The sequence below is a fragment of the Rana temporaria genome, chromosome 4, assembly GCF_905171775.1.
Source record: "Rana temporaria chromosome 4, aRanTem1.1, whole genome shotgun sequence".
Taxonomy (NCBI): domain Eukaryota; kingdom Metazoa; phylum Chordata; class Amphibia; order Anura; family Ranidae; genus Rana; species Rana temporaria.
Genome location: NC_053492.1, coordinates 144,534,931 through 144,556,618, shown reverse-complemented (window position 1 = coordinate 144,556,618; position 21,688 = coordinate 144,534,931). Strand labels below are relative to the sequence as shown.

At 42.8% G+C, this 21,688-nt stretch overlaps 1 protein-coding gene across 13 annotated transcripts in view; it reads left to right on the top strand.

Annotated features, from left to right (window-relative positions):
* The window catches only part of DOCK10 (dedicator of cytokinesis 10), a 433,376-nt gene that overhangs the window by 281,290 nt on the left and 130,398 nt on the right, over nucleotides 1-21,688 (top strand). For all 13 annotated transcript variants that reach the window (XM_040349133.1, XM_040349131.1, XM_040349129.1 and 10 more), the window contains 6 exons: nucleotides 8,847-8,933; nucleotides 9,014-9,106; nucleotides 13,528-13,646; nucleotides 15,196-15,265; nucleotides 16,719-16,832; nucleotides 17,909-17,980. In XM_040349133.1, coding sequence (XP_040205067.1) covers nucleotides 8,847-8,933; nucleotides 9,014-9,106; nucleotides 13,528-13,646; nucleotides 15,196-15,265; nucleotides 16,719-16,832; nucleotides 17,909-17,980 — 555 coding nt within the window. The remainder of the gene's footprint in view (nucleotides 1-8,846; nucleotides 8,934-9,013; nucleotides 9,107-13,527; nucleotides 13,647-15,195; nucleotides 15,266-16,718; nucleotides 16,833-17,908; nucleotides 17,981-21,688) is intronic.

Genomic DNA, 21,688 nt, shown 5'->3' with positions numbered 1-21,688 from the left:
ACTCTGACTGAGTCATACCTTGATGCAAGCTCATGTTACCAGAATGTAAAGTGGCTGGTGTGTTCATGACTAAGTGGCTGGTTAAGCCAGGAATGAGAAGGAGCTGTACCCCTGTTACTAGCTAGTTATTGCAAAACATCGAATTTTCATTATTTGCCCATGTATCACATAGCATGCCTATATGCTTGGAGCAATAAAAGGAAATTCCTTGTTATCAATGTTATATTGAATGGCTGTGGACTGACATACACACAATATTTTTATCTTTGTATCCAACGGTAGATTAATTTATGCTCTTTATATAAGGATGTTATACTGCCAGTTCAGTGTATGGGTGTGTGATTCCACCATATCCAGCTTCTCATGCTACACACTCTCCAAAAACACAGCTGAAGATAGGCCATTTGCTCAGTGTGTTGCTCAATCCCAATCACGTCTCCCTAAAGGATATTAGGGCTACTTCCCAGGACATTAGAGAAATCCCAGGGCAGGTTGCGGAGTCAGGGCTTCCCCCATCACACTACAGCCTCATGCTAGGCATGTTATTGAACGGGACCCTAGACCCCCTGCCTAGTCCTTTAGCCTGATATCAGGAAGTGTCTGATTGAGAAGTATCTGCAGTAGGCATGAATGTGAGTGTGTGGGGTTCTGTCTCTGTTGCATGTGTGTGCCAACAATGTCCACTCCTTTTAATAATTTTATATTGCTGGTGTTTGGATGTGTTAGCCATTCTGGTGTGTAATGTTTAATATTTGAATATTTTGAAAAAAGTATTTTTTTTTCTAGATTGTTAAATGCCGTGGTTGGTTCTCCTTGTGCAACTCTTGTTTTGGGGTAATCAGTCTGGTTCCCATTAGTGCTGTTTTTTTTTTTTGTGGATTGTCTTTAAGTTGTGGTCCAACTATTGTATTTCAGATAGACTTGGGAGGAGCGGATACTTCTGTGTGGTTTGTGGCAGCAGTACAATAAATGAGAGGGTGGGAGGGCAAGTGGTCAATGGGATAGAGAGATATGAATATTAATCTGATCTTGTCACTTGCTGTTTACCCTCAAAAACTGGCATAGGTTAGAGTTTCATTGGCATGTGTGCCTACTGTTTCCTGTGGGTCTCGTTAGCACTTAGTTAACATGCCCATGTTGCTAAGATTGATCTAGAGTCAGAAAAACTTCAAACAGTAATTAATGAGCTTGACCACTGCCAAACTGTATGTCTTCATAGTTTAATCTTTAGGATATAAGACTCGACTTTAACTTCAGCACAAACATTTTCTTCATTTTTTGGTAAGAATGAGGGACTTCCCATCATGTTCACAGAGACACAATGACAAAATGTTAGGGGAATGGGCATCACCAGAGCAGGAAGTCACAGATAACAGAAAAAGAAAATTGACAGATGTTCTAACAGATCATTAGGCTACTAAAAAATTGTTTTTGATGCTCTATTTCTACCTATCGGGGAGATTTCCCACTTCCAGGGCATGTCATACTACATCAATATGATAATGACAATGAAAAACCTAACCCTTCACCAATATCTCTAAAGCAAATAAAAAAAATGATTTCCTACACTTGAATTTTAATTAAATGCCTTGATTATAACAGATAACCTTAGGATAAGACTTTCAGAGGATTCTGTAGTAACGATGTCTATAGGAACTTTTTGTGCTTTGGCTGCAGGAGGAATGGGACACTGAACAGTCCCGAAACATGCTTACAACAGTAACTATTACCTGCCAGTGCAGTTATTTGCCTTCAAATACCTATTCCACTATGTGAAGGGCCTCTATCTGATGTACTACAATGATCATAAGACGCTGACTCACATGACTATTTGATTTCACTTGGCATTCGCAAAGGAAACAGTGGGTGGAAATTCTACAATAAATCACCTCACCTTCCATATCAGATTTCTTAGAGAAGACACATGATAAACAGGTGTAACCAAAGTCACCAAGGTTCACAGGTCACTAAATAGAAACATAAAAGGTTGCTGTACATTAGGCAGTATTTTCTGAAAAGTATATACAGTGGGGATCGAAAGTTTGGGCACCCCAGGTAAAAATTTGTATTAATGTGCATAACAAAGCCAAGGCAAGATAGAAAAATCTCCAAAAGGCATCACATTACAGATTAGACATTCTTATAATATGTCAAAAAAAGTTAGATTTTATTTCCATCATTTACACTTTCAAAATTACAGAAAACAAAAAAATGGCGTCTGCAAAAGTTTGGGCACCCTGCAGAGTTAATCTCTTGTACTGCCTCCTTTGGCAAGTATCACAGCTTGTAAACGCTTTTTGTTGCCAGCCAAGAGTCTTTCAATTCTTGTTTGAGGTATCTTTGCCCATTCTTCCTTACAAAAGTCTTCCAGTTCTTTGAGATTTCTGGGCTGTCTGTCACGCACTGCTCTTTTAAGGTCTATCCATATATTTTCAATTATGTTGAGGTCAGGAGATTGTGAAGGCCATGGCAAAAATTTCAGTTTACGCCTCTTGATGTAATCCCCCAAAAGGATTTCTTCAATGTTGTAGATGGCAACCCAGGGGTGCTTCAGTCATCAGGCTGGGTCATACTCCCCCAGGGACAAGACACTGCTGTTCTAGTCCCCAGCATATCTATACCACTCTCAGCCCCCTGTTGATCACTCGCTCTTCTCACCAAGGATTGTCTGAAAGTGCATGAATATGCAGGCCAGGGTCAGACTCCCTTGCCCACTATATGCTAGAATTCAGTGGGAAGAAGGGGAAAGTAGTTGAACCTGTACCAGCAGAACCCAGAAGAGCCAATAGCTAACGATCAAGCATCACTTGCTAAAGGGAATCCAAAAACCCAATTTATCTAAAACACTAGCCGCCTAACTAGGAGGGTGCTACACTATGCAGATAGCTTTTCGAACTTAGCCAAAGTAAAAATGTATGCTTAATTTACCTTCAGTCTAAGATTTATATAATCCACTTTAAAAGCTTTAGTAGGCTTTACCTAGTGCTTTTTGGTCTATCTGCTGTAAAGATTGACCTCTATTTGACAATGTTTTGACCAAAGCTTAGTACACACGGGCCAAATGTTGGCTGGTTCAATAGAAATTGTCCGACATTCAGCCTTTTGGCTGAGAGCGCTGACCGGAGTGTTTTGGCGTGGGGGCTGTCCGCCTGTCAGAACACAATAGCTCAGCAGGGGAGATCTGACCTGAGCTGTCAGTTTTTTTTTCCTTCAACCTGTTGAACAAAAAAAAATAGTAGTGTGTATGAAGCTTAAGATTCAGAAAAGAAGACTACCAGCAGGCTGATGGCTTTAGTAGGCAATTGATTTGGTGATTATACCCAGTGCCAGGACAAGGTCATCCGATGTCCAGGGCGAAGATGGCAAGCAGCCATTGACTAAGAGCACTGATCAGGAGTCGGTCAGCTGCTGGTTTTCCAGTATGCTCTTCCGACAGAAGCTGTCCAAACGGCTGAACACATTCAGTTAGCCAGTCTTTTTTTTTAACTGGACATTGTCTCCCTACATTTTGCCCAGGGGTATCTGTCTTTACTGACACTTTGTGGGAACTGACTAACTGCCACATCACCAGTAACACTAATACAGTGGTCAGTGCTAATAATACGCATTGTCACTGTACTAATGACACTGGCTGGGGAGGCGTTAACATCTAAGGGCAATCAAGGGGTTCATTGTGTGCCTAACAATGTGTAATGTGTGCTGACTTTTATTACAGGCTGATTTGTTTATCTTCCTTGCCCTGTATTGATTGTCAACACAGGGCTCTGGGCTGTGATTTGACACAGCCAATCAGCAGGTACCAGCCATGAACCATTGGCTGGGATCTGCTGACAGTCTCCTGTTGTGTCAAATCACAGGGGAGTAGGTGGGTGAGGGCATGCACCTAAAACCCTGAAACAGGCAGCAACGTACACCTGTAGCTGCCACCCCGTCACATTATATGTTAGTGGTTAATTACCCCTTTTTTTTTCTCATTATTTTGTTCACACAACATGAAGTGACCGAGGGAGGACAGATAGCCCCCCCATCACACTTCCTTAAAATTGAGGATACACATACACACAGGGGCACTGGGTTAGATATAGGACACACAACAAAAAGGGGATATCTTTTCCCCCTTCTTTTTTTTTTTTTTTTTTTCGTTCTGTTAGACGACAAGAGACACACAGGTGAATACACAAGGTGATGGGTTGAATGCGGGGGGGGGGGGGGCGACGACCTGGTGCGGACTATATGAAAACACCCGGTTGGTCCCACCCCGCCCCCATCCCTCCCCCCCCCCTTTCTCACCCCCCTTCCCTCTTTTTTTTCCTCTCTCTTTCCTCCCCCCCTCCTTTCCTCCCTCCCTCCCTCCCCCTGCCCTTACTATGATAGATGGGTATAGATGTGCAAATTAATATGTATATGTCGGGTTAGACCAACATGGGGGGAAGGGGTGAAGATTGGTGGACATGACCACTCCACCACCACCAGGGGGCTCGGTAATAACAAGAGAGGTAGAGTAGGAAATGAAAAGGTGCTAAGGTATAATATAAGTCCCATTAGAGACTTAGGATTATAAGGATGGATCTAGTTTTGTACCCACACAAATATTTTTATGTATTATGTTGTATGTATATGTTAAAGTATATGTATCTATGTATGAAGAATCTATGAACTATATATCAGATGTTGATTTAAAAAAAAAAGTTTGTAAAGATTTTTTTATGTGAAAAGAATAAAAACAATTTAAACAAAATTACCCATGGTATTTGTAATATGCAGCATGTAGGGGTTAATGCATTGCCACTGATCACTGATGCATTAGTGACTGACCAGTGGCAGTTAATTAACCCCTTTGTGCTGCATTAGTGGCACCAGTGTCAGTGTTAAGAACACTGCCACTGGTGCCACTAATGCAGCAATGCATTACCCCCCCATGCTGCATATTAAAAATACCATAGGTCATCAACCTCCATTCAGCAACCCACCCCCACCATCCAAGGATTAAATTCCATATGCAAATGGCAATCTGTTTACTTGTGGGATTAACAGTGCTTATTGCCTCCTCGGCTCTGTGGCTCCTCTGGCTCCAGCAGCAGCATCCTATGCTCCTCTCCCCGAGTCCTCTCCAATCCCACCTCTGGCAGGCTGATGTCACACTGGGCCAGGACTATGAAGCTCCTGTCAGGCAGGGTATCTCTGCTGACAGGGAAGTGAAGGGCTATGCTAGTGTTGAGTCGGGTGCAGGAGCGCACTCGGCACATCATTACAGATATTAGCGGCCAGAGGGCCATCCAGTGTGTTAGTCACACACACACACAGATCTTAGAAGCACTTCACCTGCACTGCGCCCCCCATTCCTCTAGTAAATTGTGCCGCTCAGGGCATCCCCCCCTTGTACCAGCCCTGATTATACCACACCTGTTTTTTGCCAAAGTGCAATATGTTTTTCAAACTGTGCTCCTTTTACAGTCATATTAGTTTAGACCACACCATTTGTAGCAAGTACATAACAATCTAAGGGAAAAATATTAAAATACAATTTTTTTTCAATTTTCCCCATCATATTTATGCCCTGGACATCTACTTCTGCTGTCCCTTCCAGAGATCAGCTCAGACTCTCAGGCCTCGTACACACGGCTGAGAAACTCGACGGGCAAAACACATCGTTTTGCTCGTCAAGTTCCTTGTGAAGCCGCCAAGGATCTCGGCGAGCCAAATTTTCCCATTGCCGTCGGGGACAAAAAAAGACATGCTTTCTTTTTGGCCCGACGAGATCCTCGTTGAAAAGTGTACACACGACCGGTTTCCTCGGCAAAAAAAAAAAAAACAGCAAGCTTCTTGCTGGATTTTGCCGAGAAACTCGGCCGTGTGTACGAGGCCTCAGACTATTAACCCTGAGCCTCTTTTACTCATAAGGCGCATTCGCAATACCCAGACTTTGATTTATATCAGTTAGATGATCCACATTTCCTACATAAATAATTCTTAAACAACCTTTTATACTTGTTAATTTTTCATCTTCATTCTAAGCTCTGTTGTGTAATTTACAAGAAACTTTTAATTTGTTTTCTTAGAAGTCTTGTACTGTCTGGATTCTGACCAATGATAACCTCATTCATTGCTAGCAGATGTGGGGTTTCTTCATAAACAAGTCACTGTTTCTATTATAAACACACCAGGACTCAGACACAGCTCTCATTGATGGACTCAAGTGCACATTTAAAAGAATAGTATTATATAAACCAAATGATAGCAAATGTAATGCTTACATAATACAGAGGTCATGTTTCCATGCACATCTATTGTAAAAAAAAAAAAAAAAAAAGTTTAACATCATTTACCATTAAGGTATTTGAGTTAAATGATGTATTTAATTATGAAATAGCAGACAATGAAGCTTACTTACTAAAAGAGTCAAGAGTCATAACGCAATACATTTTGACTGTGTTAACACTGAATACCCCATACAGATAAATACACAAACAAAAACTTGCTTTTTAAACTATTGGATAATTTAAATGATTACTCACTCAATTTACTAAGAATGCCTCCAGGTATGTTGTTACATGTAATAACATACATACATGTATATAGTTACATTGCATGCATATGACATACCTGGTCAATGTTACTCCAGTGATCTCCACTTGCTTCCACGTCTCGCACTGAACAACTGCTCTTGTGCATTCTGAACACAGGAGATTGGCTGCTCGGCACATGCACCATTTAGAGAATGCTTTGCATTAACTCAATGCATCCAAAGAATTCCCTAATTGGGCAAGGTCAAAAGGCGTTGAAAAGTGCAAAGTATTCTTTGTATGGTTCCCATGCTGGGCGGCTGACTTCTTGTGTTCACAAGACAGCAGAGTAGATGCTCAGCACAAGACCTGGAAGCAAGTGGACATCACTGGTTGTGTCTACTTCAGTGATTTCCAGTGGCATCAACCAGGTAAGTCATATACATAGTTACATCGGCCCAAGCTGGACCGATGTATAGCATGTCGATGCCTACAATTATTCTTCCTGTGAATATTTCAACTCCATTAGTAAATCAGCCTCAGTATGTTTTCTTAGTATTCTCCTTTAATTTTTACTGATTTGTTCCTCTGAACTACAAGCTAGCTTTAGACCTCATATAACGCAATAAAAAACCACCACATTTTAGCTTTCCCAAACCTTCCATTCGATCCCCTTCCTGATGTCACCTGCACCTGCACACACTCTGTAACAGCAATGAGTACAGACTTTCTTAGGCAGGACTGTTAAAATGAGAGTACTTTAGGAGCTTGCGCTCATTGACTACATTTATAGTACAAAATAGCCCCCTAATTAAAAAGAAAATATGTGCTGCAGCACTTAATTATAAGTTCATCTGCATTTCCTGTTTTGTCTTTGTCCCCATGCAAAGTCCCACAAATAAATCAAAAAAGTGTAGCGCCTAAAATGTTATGCAAACCAGAATAGCAGTATGTATAAACATAAATCAGCTGAAGAGAAATGCATATAAAAAGAATAAACACAATCAGCGCAGCCATTAAGGCGTATTTGCTGCTGTAACGGCAGCCATTCGTTCAACGATGTTTTTATTACAAATTATGTGAGCAGACTGCAGTTCCTCTTTATTGTGCTGTGTTTACTTGTACCGCCATTTTATACCAAATAAAAAGTTTGTAAACGGAAAAAAAAAAGTCTAACAATGTGTTTTCTTCTTTAGAAAGCAGTTACAGCCTAAAGCCTCGTACACACGACCGAGTTTCTCGGCAAAAAACAGCAAGAAACTTGCTGGGAGATATTTTTTTGCCGAGGAAAACGGTCGTGTGTACATTTTCGTCGAGGAAACTGCAGAGAAACTCGACGAGCCAAAAAGAGAACAAGTTCTCTATTTCCTCGACGGGAATGGAGAAACTTGCCTTGTCGAGTTCCTTCGACAGCCTAACAAGGAACTCGACGAGGAAAACGATGTGGTTCGCCCGTCGAGTTCCTCGGTCGTGTGTACGAGGCTTAAGGCCCAGTTAACGCACAGTTTTTTGTCGGCCAGTTTTTATTGAACCGGCCGATTTCGCCCAGTATTCAGCCTGTATGTATTAGTTAAGTAGAACATGATGTCCCTTGCCAGCATGCTGCAGAAAAGCACCCTTGCTCTCTGCAGGGAATCAGTGGTCCGACATGACCCCTGCTGAGTCTGAACGATAGCTCTACTATCAAGTTATGACCCATGCTGATTGGAGAGTTTAGCTGAGCAAGGGTTCTTTTATGCAAAATGCTAGCAGGGGACAGGCATTTTAACTCATACTGTGGCTAATTCTTAAAGATAATAAATAGTAAACCTGTGCACATCTTTTCTTTTGATGCACCTGGAATGTATTTAGCTCAGTTAAACGAAAAGTTGGGTGAGATTTAAAGTGTATTTCTACTTTTGCAGTCAGATTTGAGAAACCAAGTTTGAGTTCACAATTACACAACATACCTAAAAGTATTTTTTTTTCTTGTTACTATATTCTATACTTTAAGGGCCAGTTCACACCAGACGCTGTTCCGTGCAGTTTTATGTGCATTTTTTTGGAACTAAAAATGCATGCACAGTGTTTTCCATGGCTCTAGTTTGCTCTAGTTCACACCATGCAGTCAGTTTCCGGTCAGTTTCTGGTGCGGTTCTAGAGCAATTGGAATACATGGACAACACTGTGCATGCATTTTGTGCAGAAAAAATTAAACTGTACGGAACTGCGTCTGGTGTGAACTGGCCCTAAATGTCCTTTCTTTTGCATAGTACCCTAGTGAACAAGGTTTTTAAGGACAACCATAACACCATGAGAATTTAGTTCTAAACATCACAAATATGTCTTTGTATTCTGTGGCAGCAAACTGGAAGTGACCTGAAATGGGTAGATGGAGGAAAACAACTTTTTAAAGTATCCACATTTGTCGTATCAACAGTATATACTCAGGTAAGTATTATTAACTGTAAAATATACTGAGTTTTCTGAAAGTCCCTGGCATTTAGATGGTGCATTTTTTTTTCTTTTAGGATCCATATCTGAATACCTTTTTCCAGCAATGCCAAAAACGGGAAGCCGAACTGTCAAAGCCTCCATCTCCTCATTTTCTGGCTTCTTGTAAGGTAAAGATATATTTATAAATGACCAAGTCTTCCTTTTGTTAATAAATAATGGACAATATTTTACTTACCATGAACTGCATCATTGTTTTGGGTGGGCATTAATCTGCATCCTATTTTTTTATTAGCATGTCATTATGATGTAAGTTTTAAAATTAATAACATTTCTCTTTTGGGTATACTGTATGTGCTATAGACTCTATGGCCGCGGATTCACAAAGCACTTGCGCTGACTTATATCAAGATACGCTGCGTAAGTGCAAATATGCGCCGTCGTATCTGTGCGCCGGGCCCACAAAACTAAGATACGCCTAAAAACACGCTTCATTCCACCGATGTAACTTGCCTACGCCGGCGTAGAGTGGGCGCATATTTACGCTGGACGCATATGGCGCTCCCATGGATTTTCTATTCAAATATGCAAATGAGGGAGATACACCGATTCACGATCGTACATGCGCCCGACGCAGGCTACGACTGGTGCACGTAAGTTGTACGTCCGGCGTAAAGTTAAGCCCCATAAAGCAGGTGTAACTCAGCAGCAGACATGGAAAGGTCTGCACCAGGGAACTCAAGCCCGCTTATTTTACGTAGTTTACGTTGGACGTGAATATGACTAGGCGTAGGTTACGTTCACACCGTAGGCAGTGATCCGGCGTATCTTAGGCAGTTGTTTCGACGTGATTGTGAGCATGCGCACGGAGATACATCCACGGGACGGCGCATGCGCCGTTCGTTATTCGTATCTGTCTGGCGCTCGGCCCATCATTTGCATGGGGTCATGGCTCATTTGCATGGCTCACACCCACTTCCACCTACGCCGGCTTACGCCTAGCAGGGCCGGCCTTAGGTGTTCAGGCGCCCTGTGCGAGCTAATCCTGTGGCGCCCCCCCATCTTCACCCCTTGCCCCCTGGTCACCTAAACATACAAAAAGAGGAAAAAAATTCCACCGCGGGTGTAATACAATCAGGGCCGGCGCTACCACTAGGCGGATTAGGCAGCCGCCTAGAGCGCACTGCCACCTAGAGCGCAAATGCGGCTGCTCTGTTTACACAGCTCTCTGGTCTTGTGTGTCGAGCCGGGTGTCAGTATACAGGACAGACAAGCGCAAGGAGGAGGGGAGGAGTGCGGAGACGGCGCGGTTCAGTGACTCAGGAAAACAGAATAATTTTGGTGGAGCCGCTCTGCAGTACATGTGTATGAAGCGATCTGCACTCCCCTCCTATGTGTACACAGAGCAGAGCAGCCTGAAAGTGTCTTCCGCCAGCTTCCGACACTCATCCTGGGCACACACACACATAAAGTCCTAGCTGGGGGGGAGCCGCTCACAGATCCTGTGTATAAGGAGACACACGTGGAGGAATATACACTGGTGTTTGTAAATGCCGCCCTATTACACTCCACTGAGCACTGACCCCCGAGCCTTTACATTGCAAGTGCAACACATCCACCCAATTGACTGCTCTGCACTCAGCCCGCCCTTTACTCTGCAACTTGCAGGACAGGATGATTTGATTGATACCAGCCCAGCGTTCAGTTACGCTTTTCCTGATAACCCCCTCCCTCCCTGGAATGTCCCCCTCCCTCCCCCCCCCTGGTCACAGCGCGGCAGGTTGAAAGCAGAGGATGTGGGTGAGTGATCAGTGTCCAGCTAAGCAATGTTATTACTGTTATCAGTGCTGTGCAGGGTGGTCAGTGTGTCCGCTCTCTATGTTTCTTTCTTCTGCTGGTGACCAGGCTGCTGCCCACTACTAGTCCATATGGATTCTCCTGGTTACTGTTGATACCTGTGCAGAATTTACTACTGTAGAATTGGGCTATATTTTCCTCCACTTGCAGCATCTGAAAACAGTATTTTTCTCCTCTCCCTTCCACCAGCAGTCCGCAGTTGCAGGAAGAAAATATAGCCAATCAGTTCTAGTAAATCCTGCCCCCCTACAGAGGTCTGTACACCCGCTGTGCCCATTATGAGGGGTCCCACCATCTCTGTGCTGAGATCCCAGGTCTGTACACCCGCTGTGCCCATTATGAGGGGTCCCACCATCTCTGTGCTGAGTTCCTGGGTCTGTACACCTGCTGTGCCCATTATGAGGGGTTCCCACCATCACTGTGCTGAGTTCCTGGGTCTGTACACCCGCTGTGCCCATTATGAGGGGTCCCACCATCTCTGTGCTGAGATCCCAGGTCTGTACACCCGCTGTGCCCATTATGAGGGGTCCCACCATCTCTGTGCTGAGATCCCAGGTCTGTACACCCGCTGTGCCCATTATGAGGGGTCCCACCATCTCTGTGCTGAGTTCCTGGGTCTGTACACCTGCTGTGCCCATTATGAGGGGTTCCCACCATCACTGTGCTGAGTTCCTGGGTCTGTACACCTACTGTGCCCATTATGAGGGGTTCCCACTTATAGGCTGCACTGATGAAGGTGGCACTCCATATAGGTGTCACTCGGTGCCAATGGGCACTTATAGGAGGAAATGATGGGCCTGCACTGATCATCAGTGCCTTAAATTATCTGTGTACATACCCCCTGTACAGGGCCGGCGCTACCTATAGACAAGGTAGGCGCCGGCCTAGAGCACACATCAGTCCAGGGCACTGTACCGATGCCCCCCACCACCTCCAGGCTCAGTGACTGACTCCACCCCCCAAAATGGTAGCAATTTATAAATAGATGGGGTATACAAGGGCAGGGCAAAGGGGGTGAAGCCAAAGGGGGGCGGCAAAATGAGGTTTCGCCTAGGGTGTCAAAAATCCTTGCACCAGCCCTGAATACAATCGCGGAGGGGGGTGCCGGTCTGACACCCCCCCAGTGTGTGGTACCCCGGGGGCGGCTTGCCCCCCCTTAGTAAGCCTCTGGGTGGCCGCACGGCGCCCCTGTTGCCCATGGCGCCCTGTGCGGCCGCACAGCTCGCACACCCCAAAGGCCGGCCCTGACGCCTAGGAAACCCAGCGCAGTTTTGGGAGGAAGTGCTTTGTGAATTCCATGCTTGCCTCTCTGCGCTGCGTCGGCGTAGCCTAAAGGAGATACGCTACGGCGGCATAAATGTGCGCCACTGTCTGTGAATCCGGGCCAATGTGTACTGGAGGTTTACTGTATGTACTATAGACTCCATAGATACTAGAGCTACACAATGTTTGTCATAGCAAAGACTTCATAAAATCAAAGGTGTGTTGAATTAACATGTATGTATATTTTTGCAAACTATATGCAAAAAGGTAAATGTGAGAGCAGTAGATACAAAGGTAGCTCAAATTAGGATTTTTAGTATCCCACTCAATGCATCAACACTGTTACAGCATTGGCACATTAAGCATTATCTAGCTGTGATTGTAACAGATGTTTAGAAAAAAACTGACTGGGGTTCTAACCCTTTTATACTTCACCTAAAAAATGTTTGGCTTTACATACATTTTTATGTCATTGAATAAAATATACACTATATTACCAAAAGTATTGGGACGTCTGCTTTTACACGGACATGAACTTTAATGGCATCCCAGTCTTATCCATAGGGCTCAATATTGAGTTGGCCCCCCTTTGCAGCTTTACCAGTTCAACTCTTCTGGGAAGTCTGTCCACAAGGTTTTGGAGTGTGTCTATGGGAATGTTTGACCATTCTTCTAGAAGCGCATTTGTGAGGTCAGGCACTGATGTTGACTAGAAGGCCTGGCTTGCAATCTCCACTCTAATTCATCCCAAAGGTGTTCTATGGGGTTGATGTCCGGACTCTGTGCAGGCCAGTAAAGTTCCTCCACTCCAAACTCGCTCATCCATGTCTTAATGGACCTTGGTGCACTGGTGCGCAGTCATTTTGTAACAGGAAGGGGCCATCCTCAAACTGTTCCTACAAAGTTGGGAGCACAAAATTGTCCAAAATGTTTTGGTATGCTGACACCTTGAGGCCCCGTACACACGACCGAGTTTCTCGGCAGAATTCAGCCAGAAACTCGATCGGAGCTGTATTCTGCTGAGAAACCTGGCCGTGTGTACACTTTCGGCCGAGGAAACCGACGAGGACCTCGTCGGGCCAAAGAGAACATGTTCTCTATTTCCTCGTTAGTCAACGGGGAAACTTGGCTCGCCGAGATCCTCGGCGGCTTCACAAGGAACTCGACGAGCAAAACAATGTGTTTTGCTCGTCGAGTTTCTCGGCCGTGTGTACGGGGCCTAAGATTTCCCTTCACTGGATCATAGGGGCCAAGCCCAACTCCTGAAAAACAACCCCACATCGTAACCCCCTTCACCAAATGATTTGGACCAGTGCACAAAGCAAGGTCCATAAAGACATGGATGAGCAAGTTTAAGGTGGAGTCCTTGCTGTACCTTGCCATTAAGTCAAAACAGGTACTCAATCTAAACAGAAGAAAGTTCTATTTATATTTAGTCAAAGTTTAAAGGATATCTGTGTTCTCTTCCTAGAACCTACTGAATATTGAGAAGATCCAAATGATCATAAGCTTTCTCCCAGTTTTGTTCAATCAGCTTTTTAATGTTCTGACAAAAAACAATGATGAAGATGTTTCCACTGTAACTACCAGGTAAGATTGTTTCATTATTGGAGTGTATAAATGGTTTGAGATTTTAACTATTATGCCCCGTACACACGGTTGGAATTTCCGACAAAAAAAGTCCGATGTGAGCTTTTGTTCGGAAATTCCGTTCGTGTGTAGGCTCCATCGGACTTTTCCTATTGGAATTTCCGGCAACAAAAATTTGAGAGCTGGTTCTCAAATTTTCAGACGGAAAAAAGTCCAATCGGAAATTCCTGTAGCAATTCCAACGTGCAAAATTCCGACGCATGCTCGGAAACAATTCGACGCATGCTCGGAAGCATTGAACTTAATTTTCCCAGCTCATCGTAGTGTTGTACATCACCGCGTTCTTGACGGTCGAAAGTTCTGAGAACTTTCGTGTGACCGTGTGTATTCAAGCCAAGCTTGAGCGGACTTCCGTCGGAAAAACCATCCAAAAAAAAAAACATATTAGAGAAAGATAAATAGGAAGAGGCCCATACATAGGAAGAGGCCCTAAAAGCCCAAAGCAAGTCTCCCCTTGCCTTAGAGAATGACTCACCCAGATATACTGTATATCTTACAGTGTGCATACATAATTCTAAGTAGGCTTATGGTATTTCAACCCCCTCCTACCCCAAATGTAATACTTGTGATGCCACTTTTTTACCTATTTTGGAACTGCCTTGTGAATGCATTTTGGCTTCAAATCTATAAAAAATTCATGACCACATGGGCTGCCCTCTCCCCCGCCTTGACCTCTTAATGCTGTCTATAATAGTAAATACCTAGTAGTCCATACTGCTCATGCCTCATATTATTGCCCCTATCTGTCTATACTCCCTACTCTTCTTTAGAGGCCACTGATTAGCAAGGCTTTGGCTGCATCCTATAGTTATTGGTGGTTATTCTTCTCGGCACGTATATATACTACACCTGGCTATCTTGGTTTATTGCACACAATACTCTGACACAGTGCTTTTTCATTATTACTGTTTATTACTATATTACTTTTTTCTTTCTTTTTTTTGACCAGCCCATTGATGTTATACAGTCCTGTATACTTTTACTACAACAACCATTTCACTGAACATTCAGCTTGTTTTGTTATGATAAGTGTTGCCAGGGCTTTTTTTCAGGGGGAACTTGGGGGAACTCAGTTCCACAACCTCTGGCTCAGACCCTTTGGTGCCTGCTCACCACAATCACTTGTAAACACAGAAGTCTGGTTTCTGTGTTTACAAGTGACAGCTCTGCACTCTGTGTGTAACCCCCTGAACTCTGCACTCTCTATGTAATGCAATCCTGGTATTTAATGCCCCTTTAAGACCCTTCTACTGTTTTTAAAATCTGAACGGGGTCGTGGTTGAGTTCCTGCACCTATTTTCTGAAAAAAAAATGCTCTGAGTGTTGCATGTATGTATTTTATCCTGCATTTTATGTTTGCTATGATGTGCAACTCATCAATAAACCTGCTTTTATAAAAAAAAATATATATACATATATGCAACACACACTAATCAATTTTGATTTGATAACCCTAAATTATCAACCATACATCTATATTGTTCTCTAGAGTCCTTACGGACATCGTAGCCAAATGCCAGGAGGAACAGCTGGAACACTATGTCCAGTCTTATGTAAAGGTAAGCACTGTGGATCATGTTTCTAAACATTGAATACATTTTTTTCTGTTGGTGGGGGTTCAAACCTGTCTGCTCCAGTGCCTACCTGTATAAACATAATGCATGCTGCAATTAGACAGACCATTTTTTTTAATGAGATTCCAACTCACCAGAGGAGACACAAAAATATACCGGTATATTTTTCTTTTTATAATGCAATACATCACACAACACTGTGTTGATTTACTATGTGTTGGGGTGCGTTGCATTTAAAATGATTGGCACTGCAACACACCAACATGTGCAATGCAGTGGTGCAAAGGGAGCCTAAAACATTAAAGTGGTTCTAAGCCCAATTTTTTTTTTACCTTAGTGGATTCTTTTCATCTTTTACTTGCCTCATTTAATCCAGCGCTGTTCATGTCTGCAGCTTATCTCGTCCCTCACTTCTGGGTCTCACTGGCTTTGCTGGGTCACCAAGAGCCATTGGCTCCCGCTGCTCTCAATCAAAGCCAGTGATGAGAGCCGGGGGCCGAGTCTTGCTCTCTGTGTCAATGTACGCAGCAGTGGGGCTCGGGATCAAGCATGCACAAGTGCCCCCATGGGATGTGGCTGTCCCATGGGGGCACTGGACAGAGGGGAGGTGCTAGGAGTGCCGCCGGGGGACCCAAGAAGAGGAAAGTACATTGCACAGAGCAGGTAAGTATAGACATGTTTGTTATTTTTTCTTATTATTTATTTTACCTTTACAATCTCTTTAAGGTGGCAATAAGCACAAACGTGGTACGGTTAAATTATAAAAAGAATGGAGAATGTGCACTTTGTTTTCTCTTATTTTTTTTTGTATGCCTCGCTACTCAGTTGCTAATCTGACCTAGGTGAGAATGATGTCACCACTGCCCCGAAAGTCTCCTAGGATGTGTACATCACATATCCCAGGATGCTTCACTTTCTGTTCACAGCAGTGGGAGGAGAGTGGCCTAGCGCACATCATCAGGGGGCGGCTGTCTGAACCATAGGAGGCAACCAGCACCCGATGATATCAGGTACAAAGATGATGACGTGGAACAAGGTGTGTGGCAGCGGTGCAGCAGATCACAGCAGAACAACGCCAGATCCAATTGGTAGGCGAGTATTTGAAATGAGGACAACTCTGAATAACAGGTAAGGGGGGGGGACGGCATGGAAGGGAGTACCTCTAAACAGGACTGAACACTTTTAGGGATTTCAGTGCAGCAGAGGCAGCGTTGTCAGCTCACTACAGGACATCAGCATCAGAAGCACGCTAGATTTCTGTCAGGACCAATGGCAAAAGGGCATGATGTACTGAATGTGTTTTTTTTTTTTCGCCGAGACATACACTTAAAACATTTCATATACTGTATTTTATATATACTGTAATTTTACAGTAAATATACATGTTACAAAAATGATGCTACCCATGTGCTAAACATCCATCATTTTTCTTGTTTAGTATGTGTTTAAAACTCAGTCATATGAAGATCGGACCGTTCATGAGGAACTTTCCAAAGGAATTACAAGCCTTTTAAAATGCAATGATCTAAATACAATTAAGCTTGTGCTGAAGGTAAGCATTTTGCATTGCAGCAATTTCTGCACAGCTTGTGTGTTCATGTCAGGGAAGTCAGTGTGATGATCAGACTTAAGCTCGTACACACGATAGGTTAACCAGAGGATATTGGTCTAATGGACCGTTTTCATCGGTCCAAACCGATCGTGTGTGGGCCCCATCGGTTATTTAACCATCGGTTAAAAAAAAGCCAACTTGCTTTAAATATAACCGATGGATTCCTAACCGATGGGAAAAAAACGATCGTTAGTAGGCACGACCATCGGTTAAAAATCCACGCATGCTCAGAATCAAGTCGACGCATGCTTGGAAGCATTTTTTCAGCACGTCGTTGTGTTTTACGTCACCGCGTTCTGGCACGATCGTTTTTTTAACCGATGGTGTGTAGGCACGACGGACCATCAGTCAGCTTCATCGGTTAACCTATGACAACGGTCCTTCAGACCGTTCTCATCGGATGGACTGATCGTGTGTACAAGGCTTTAGTGGCAATCAGAGCAAAGTGAAAAAAATAAATAAAATGTGTCCAATAAGTTAAATTGGAAACTCTTGCCTTTCACTTTGCAGGATAGTGTCTGGAGGTGATTTAATATTTACAATTTGCTTCCAGATTTAAAAAAATAAATGTGTATTATGGGTTGCAGCTTCCTTCCTGTGAGTCTGAGATCAATGTGTGCTAATCTTGTTATGAACACAGGCAGCGTTTTTTTGTATTACCAGTTAATGCAGTGAAGATGTGCCATATTTTTAAGAGGCCAGGGGCTTTTAAAGTGTCCTAAAAAGACCTTTATCATCTTTATGGATTAAGGATTATATTCAACACTTTCTATTTATGTATGTGAATTTTATCCATTATAGTCAAGTTGAAGTTGAAGTTGAAGTTGAAACCACTTTTAAAAATGCATTAAAATAATTTACAGTTTAGCGCTAGCAGTTGGAATGTTAATCCTGCCATATTTATTGTCAACATGTGTTGGTATACAGCAGGCTATATGCAATTTGCTGGAAGTATATTTTCTGAAATGAAGAATGATTGTGCCAGGAATAACAGCTGCTTTGTATTCCTCTGACAGCATTCCCAGTTTTTCTTTGACATAATTATCAAATCCATGGCACAGCACCTCCATGATAAAGACATGATGCAGGTAAATACAGAGTGGAAATGTTTTCTTTTTCTTTTTTTTCTTTACAACCTTAATTTTTGGTACAGATTTGCTGATCATTTTCTGTTCTGTTTTACTTTTCCTTTTGTTACACCTTTTCACAATCCTTTACTTTTCTGTATTCCTTGGATGCATTATTTTTATTCAGAATGCACAGCATAAAGTAGTAATCTATACAGAACAGAACCCAAGTAAAGAATAAAATGGCCTAACCATAGGCATGCACACAGGGTGTGCCAGTTGTGTCTGGGCACATCCTAATCACTGTTTTGTGCAGATTCCCCCTGCTGCTTGGCTGTAGAAAAAGGGACTGACTAATCTCTGTCCCCAGTCCTTTTCTCTGTCTCAAAAGTGAGAAATCAGGAGTCTGTTTAGATCCCTGATATTTCACCTTAACACCCCAATGGGACTCTTAAAAAACTGTAAAAACATATAATAATAAAAAATTATTGTAAACAAAATCTAAAAACTAAATGTTAATTAATAGTATATATATATATATATATATATATATATATATATATATATATATATATATATATATATATATATATATAAAATAAATAAACTACTACTACGTCCACTGCTCCTCTACTGATACTGTCAATTGCCCTGCTGCTATATATATATATATACATATACAGTATGTATATGTGTGTGTTTGAGCTTTGGGGTGCAAACCCTAATGCAATAGGCTGTGCATACCTATGGGCCTAACCTAATTTGAACTGCCACTCTTTTATAATGCAGCCCACCAAAGTTTCAGAAGACAGGCAGTACACACAAGGAAATCTGAAAATAATCTGTTTAATGTGTATCTTACATCACACTGGAATCAGAGAGCATATAAAAAAAAAATGTAAATGATAAACACCCAAGATAATTTAAGAATGAGGTAAATATCCAAGCAAAGTATTTGAACGCATATTTGTCATCTTCTGGAATGTAAACTATAAGGGCCAGATTCACAAAAGGGATACGACGGCGTTTCTCCTGATACGCCGTCGTATCCCTGTTTCTATCTATGCGACTGATTCATAGAATCAGTTACGCATAGATATCCCTAAGATCCGACAGGTGTAATAGTTTTACACTGTCGGATCTTAGGATGCAGTACCGCGGCCGCCGCTGGGGGGAGTTTGCGTCGTAAACCAGCGTCGGGTATGCAAATTAGGAGTTACGGCGGATCCACGACGGTTTTTCGCGTTCGCTACGTCGCCGCTAGTCTAGTTTCCCGTCGCAAAGTTACACTTTTTTTTTGGTGCCTTAACTTTAGTCAGCAAGTGTATTGCTGTCTAAAGTATGGCCCTCGTTCCTGCGTCGAAATTCAAAATTTAACGTTGTTTGCGTAAGTCGTCCGGGAATACGGAAGTACGCTACGCGCGTCGCCGTTCAAAAAAATGATGTCATGGCGGGAGTTAGGAAATGGAGCATGTGCAGTAGGTCCGGCGCGGGAGCTCGCCTAATTTAAATGGCACACGCCCATTTGAATTGGCCTGCCTTGAGCCGGAGGCCGCGGGCGTAGTTTTCATCGCAAGTGCTTGGTGAATCAGGCACTTGCGATTAAAAATTGCGGTGGTGTAACTTATCTAGGATAAGTTACGCCGCCACGATTCTACGTGAATCTGGCCCTAAAATTCCAGGCCTAAATTTTGCCAGACTAATTTTAGGTAAGAATATTTATTTGTGGTTAATATCAACTGGGGGCAATGATATGTGAGTGGGGGATAACAATGCTGATAGAATCCCAATGTTCTTTTTTTCTGTTTTAAAGACACTCTCTGTTCTTATATGTAGTTTTGGATAGAAAGGGGAAGGGTTGTGTAACGGGAGGGCCCGTGGAACCCAGAATCCCTTAGAAAGTATTGGATACCCTTGCTTCAGCTTCCCATGCACCTGTTATGTCTAAATTACCCTATGTCCATTAGGGGCATAGGGTAACTGAGAAAATATATATTGGACTACTTCAAATGGGACAGTAATAGTCATTAACAATATCTTTCAATAAATATGAAGATGTTATCCCCTGTACACACTGTGAGGTCTATGCCCAGGAAGTATAACTCCTTATTTGGGCATTCTAGGAAGTTCAATGTAACAGGCCAAATGTCTATTGCTTAACAATGCTAATGTAATCAACTCCAACCACCTGTCTATCTGTTGTCTGTTATAATGTAAATTAGTCTATGATAACTTCTAAGGGTCTTTCACTGTTGCTTGTGCTAATTGACCCTGTAATTGTGTGAAGGAGTTCTGTGTTGATATGTATGATAATGTGTATTGTAGTTTAGGAGACAGCCAGGCTAGGCATGCCTAAGCTTTCTAAAGGGATTAGTTAATTAGCTCATGTTAATTAGGTTCCTGGTCACATGTGTGTTGCTGGAGTGGTGTGGGCAGGTTGTGGGAACCTCCTCTTTTGGTGTATATTATTTTGCTGCTTGAACTTCAACACGGAGCTTTGTCTCGTCTTTGGGGGAGAATTATTCATATGGGTCTTAGTCGGTTGGTTAGAGTGTCTGGTAGCTGCCTTGTGTTCGGGAATGGAAAATCCTAAACAACATTAACCCCTTTCATATACGGGGTGTTGTTACAGGTTGCAACCCCTGTCTGCTTTTTTCAGTGCATAAACGGCTATCAGACAGGGGAAAAACAATATTTCTCCTGGATACAAAAAAGAGTTGGGACTTTAGATGAGATGCGTTTTTAGCAGTATGCAATTAAATATATATGTGGAATATAAAAAATGTTTCCATATTAGCCAGGCTAAAAACGCATCTCATTTAAAGTCCCAACTCTTTTTTGTATCCTTTTACAGGAATGCAGGCCTGTGGTAGTTCTATCATAGGCCTCATTTAAAGTCCCACCCTATCCCCCCCCCCCTTGTTTTTGAACAATATTTCTCCTATCTTTTTTTTTTTTATCACATTTTGTAGGTTAAAAAAAAAAACACGGAAACCTAAGAACAAAGAGAAAAAAGAAAATAAGATACACTAAAGAGTCAGTAGCAGGGCTCAAGTCCTGCGGGAACGCGTGGGAACGGAGTTCCTGCACTTTTTTCACAGCAGGAACGCAGTTCCCTTTGCAGGACTAGAGCAGCCGAGAGCAGCCGAGCCGCCCGATCCAATCCTTCAATAAGTGGCGATGCCCAGCTCGAGTCACTGTCAGGGGCAGGCGAACCTTAGTAATCCTTTATGTTACTGGCCGCTTCCTGTATATGGATTCATTGGGTAGTGTGCGGGTATTCCGTCACTTCCTCGATGCTGCAATGTCTCCTGGGAGCTTTTGTCATTGTTCCCAGGAGACATTGCGGAGGTCTGCCGCGAGTTATCGCGGGATTTAGAAAGAACTTGCTTATTTTTTCAAAAATAAAAAAAACATGCGGTTTAGTAATTATGCATATGAGCGTATCATTATTTTTTTTTGGTGGGGGAGTGGATCTTGGGTGGGAGTTCCCACACTTTTTTCCCCAGGACTTGACCCCTGGTCAGTAGCCATACATTCCAGCCACAATCTAGCCAAGAGAAGAGTCCACTAACAGTATGATGTTATACAGTAAATGCAGTTACTTCAGAAATGGGAATATTACGATCATAATATGCTGGTAATCCTGGAAATTTCCATAACACTACTCACATCCCGTTTCTCACAAGAGACAAGAAGTAAGGCCATTGTTGGGAATTTTAGAACAGG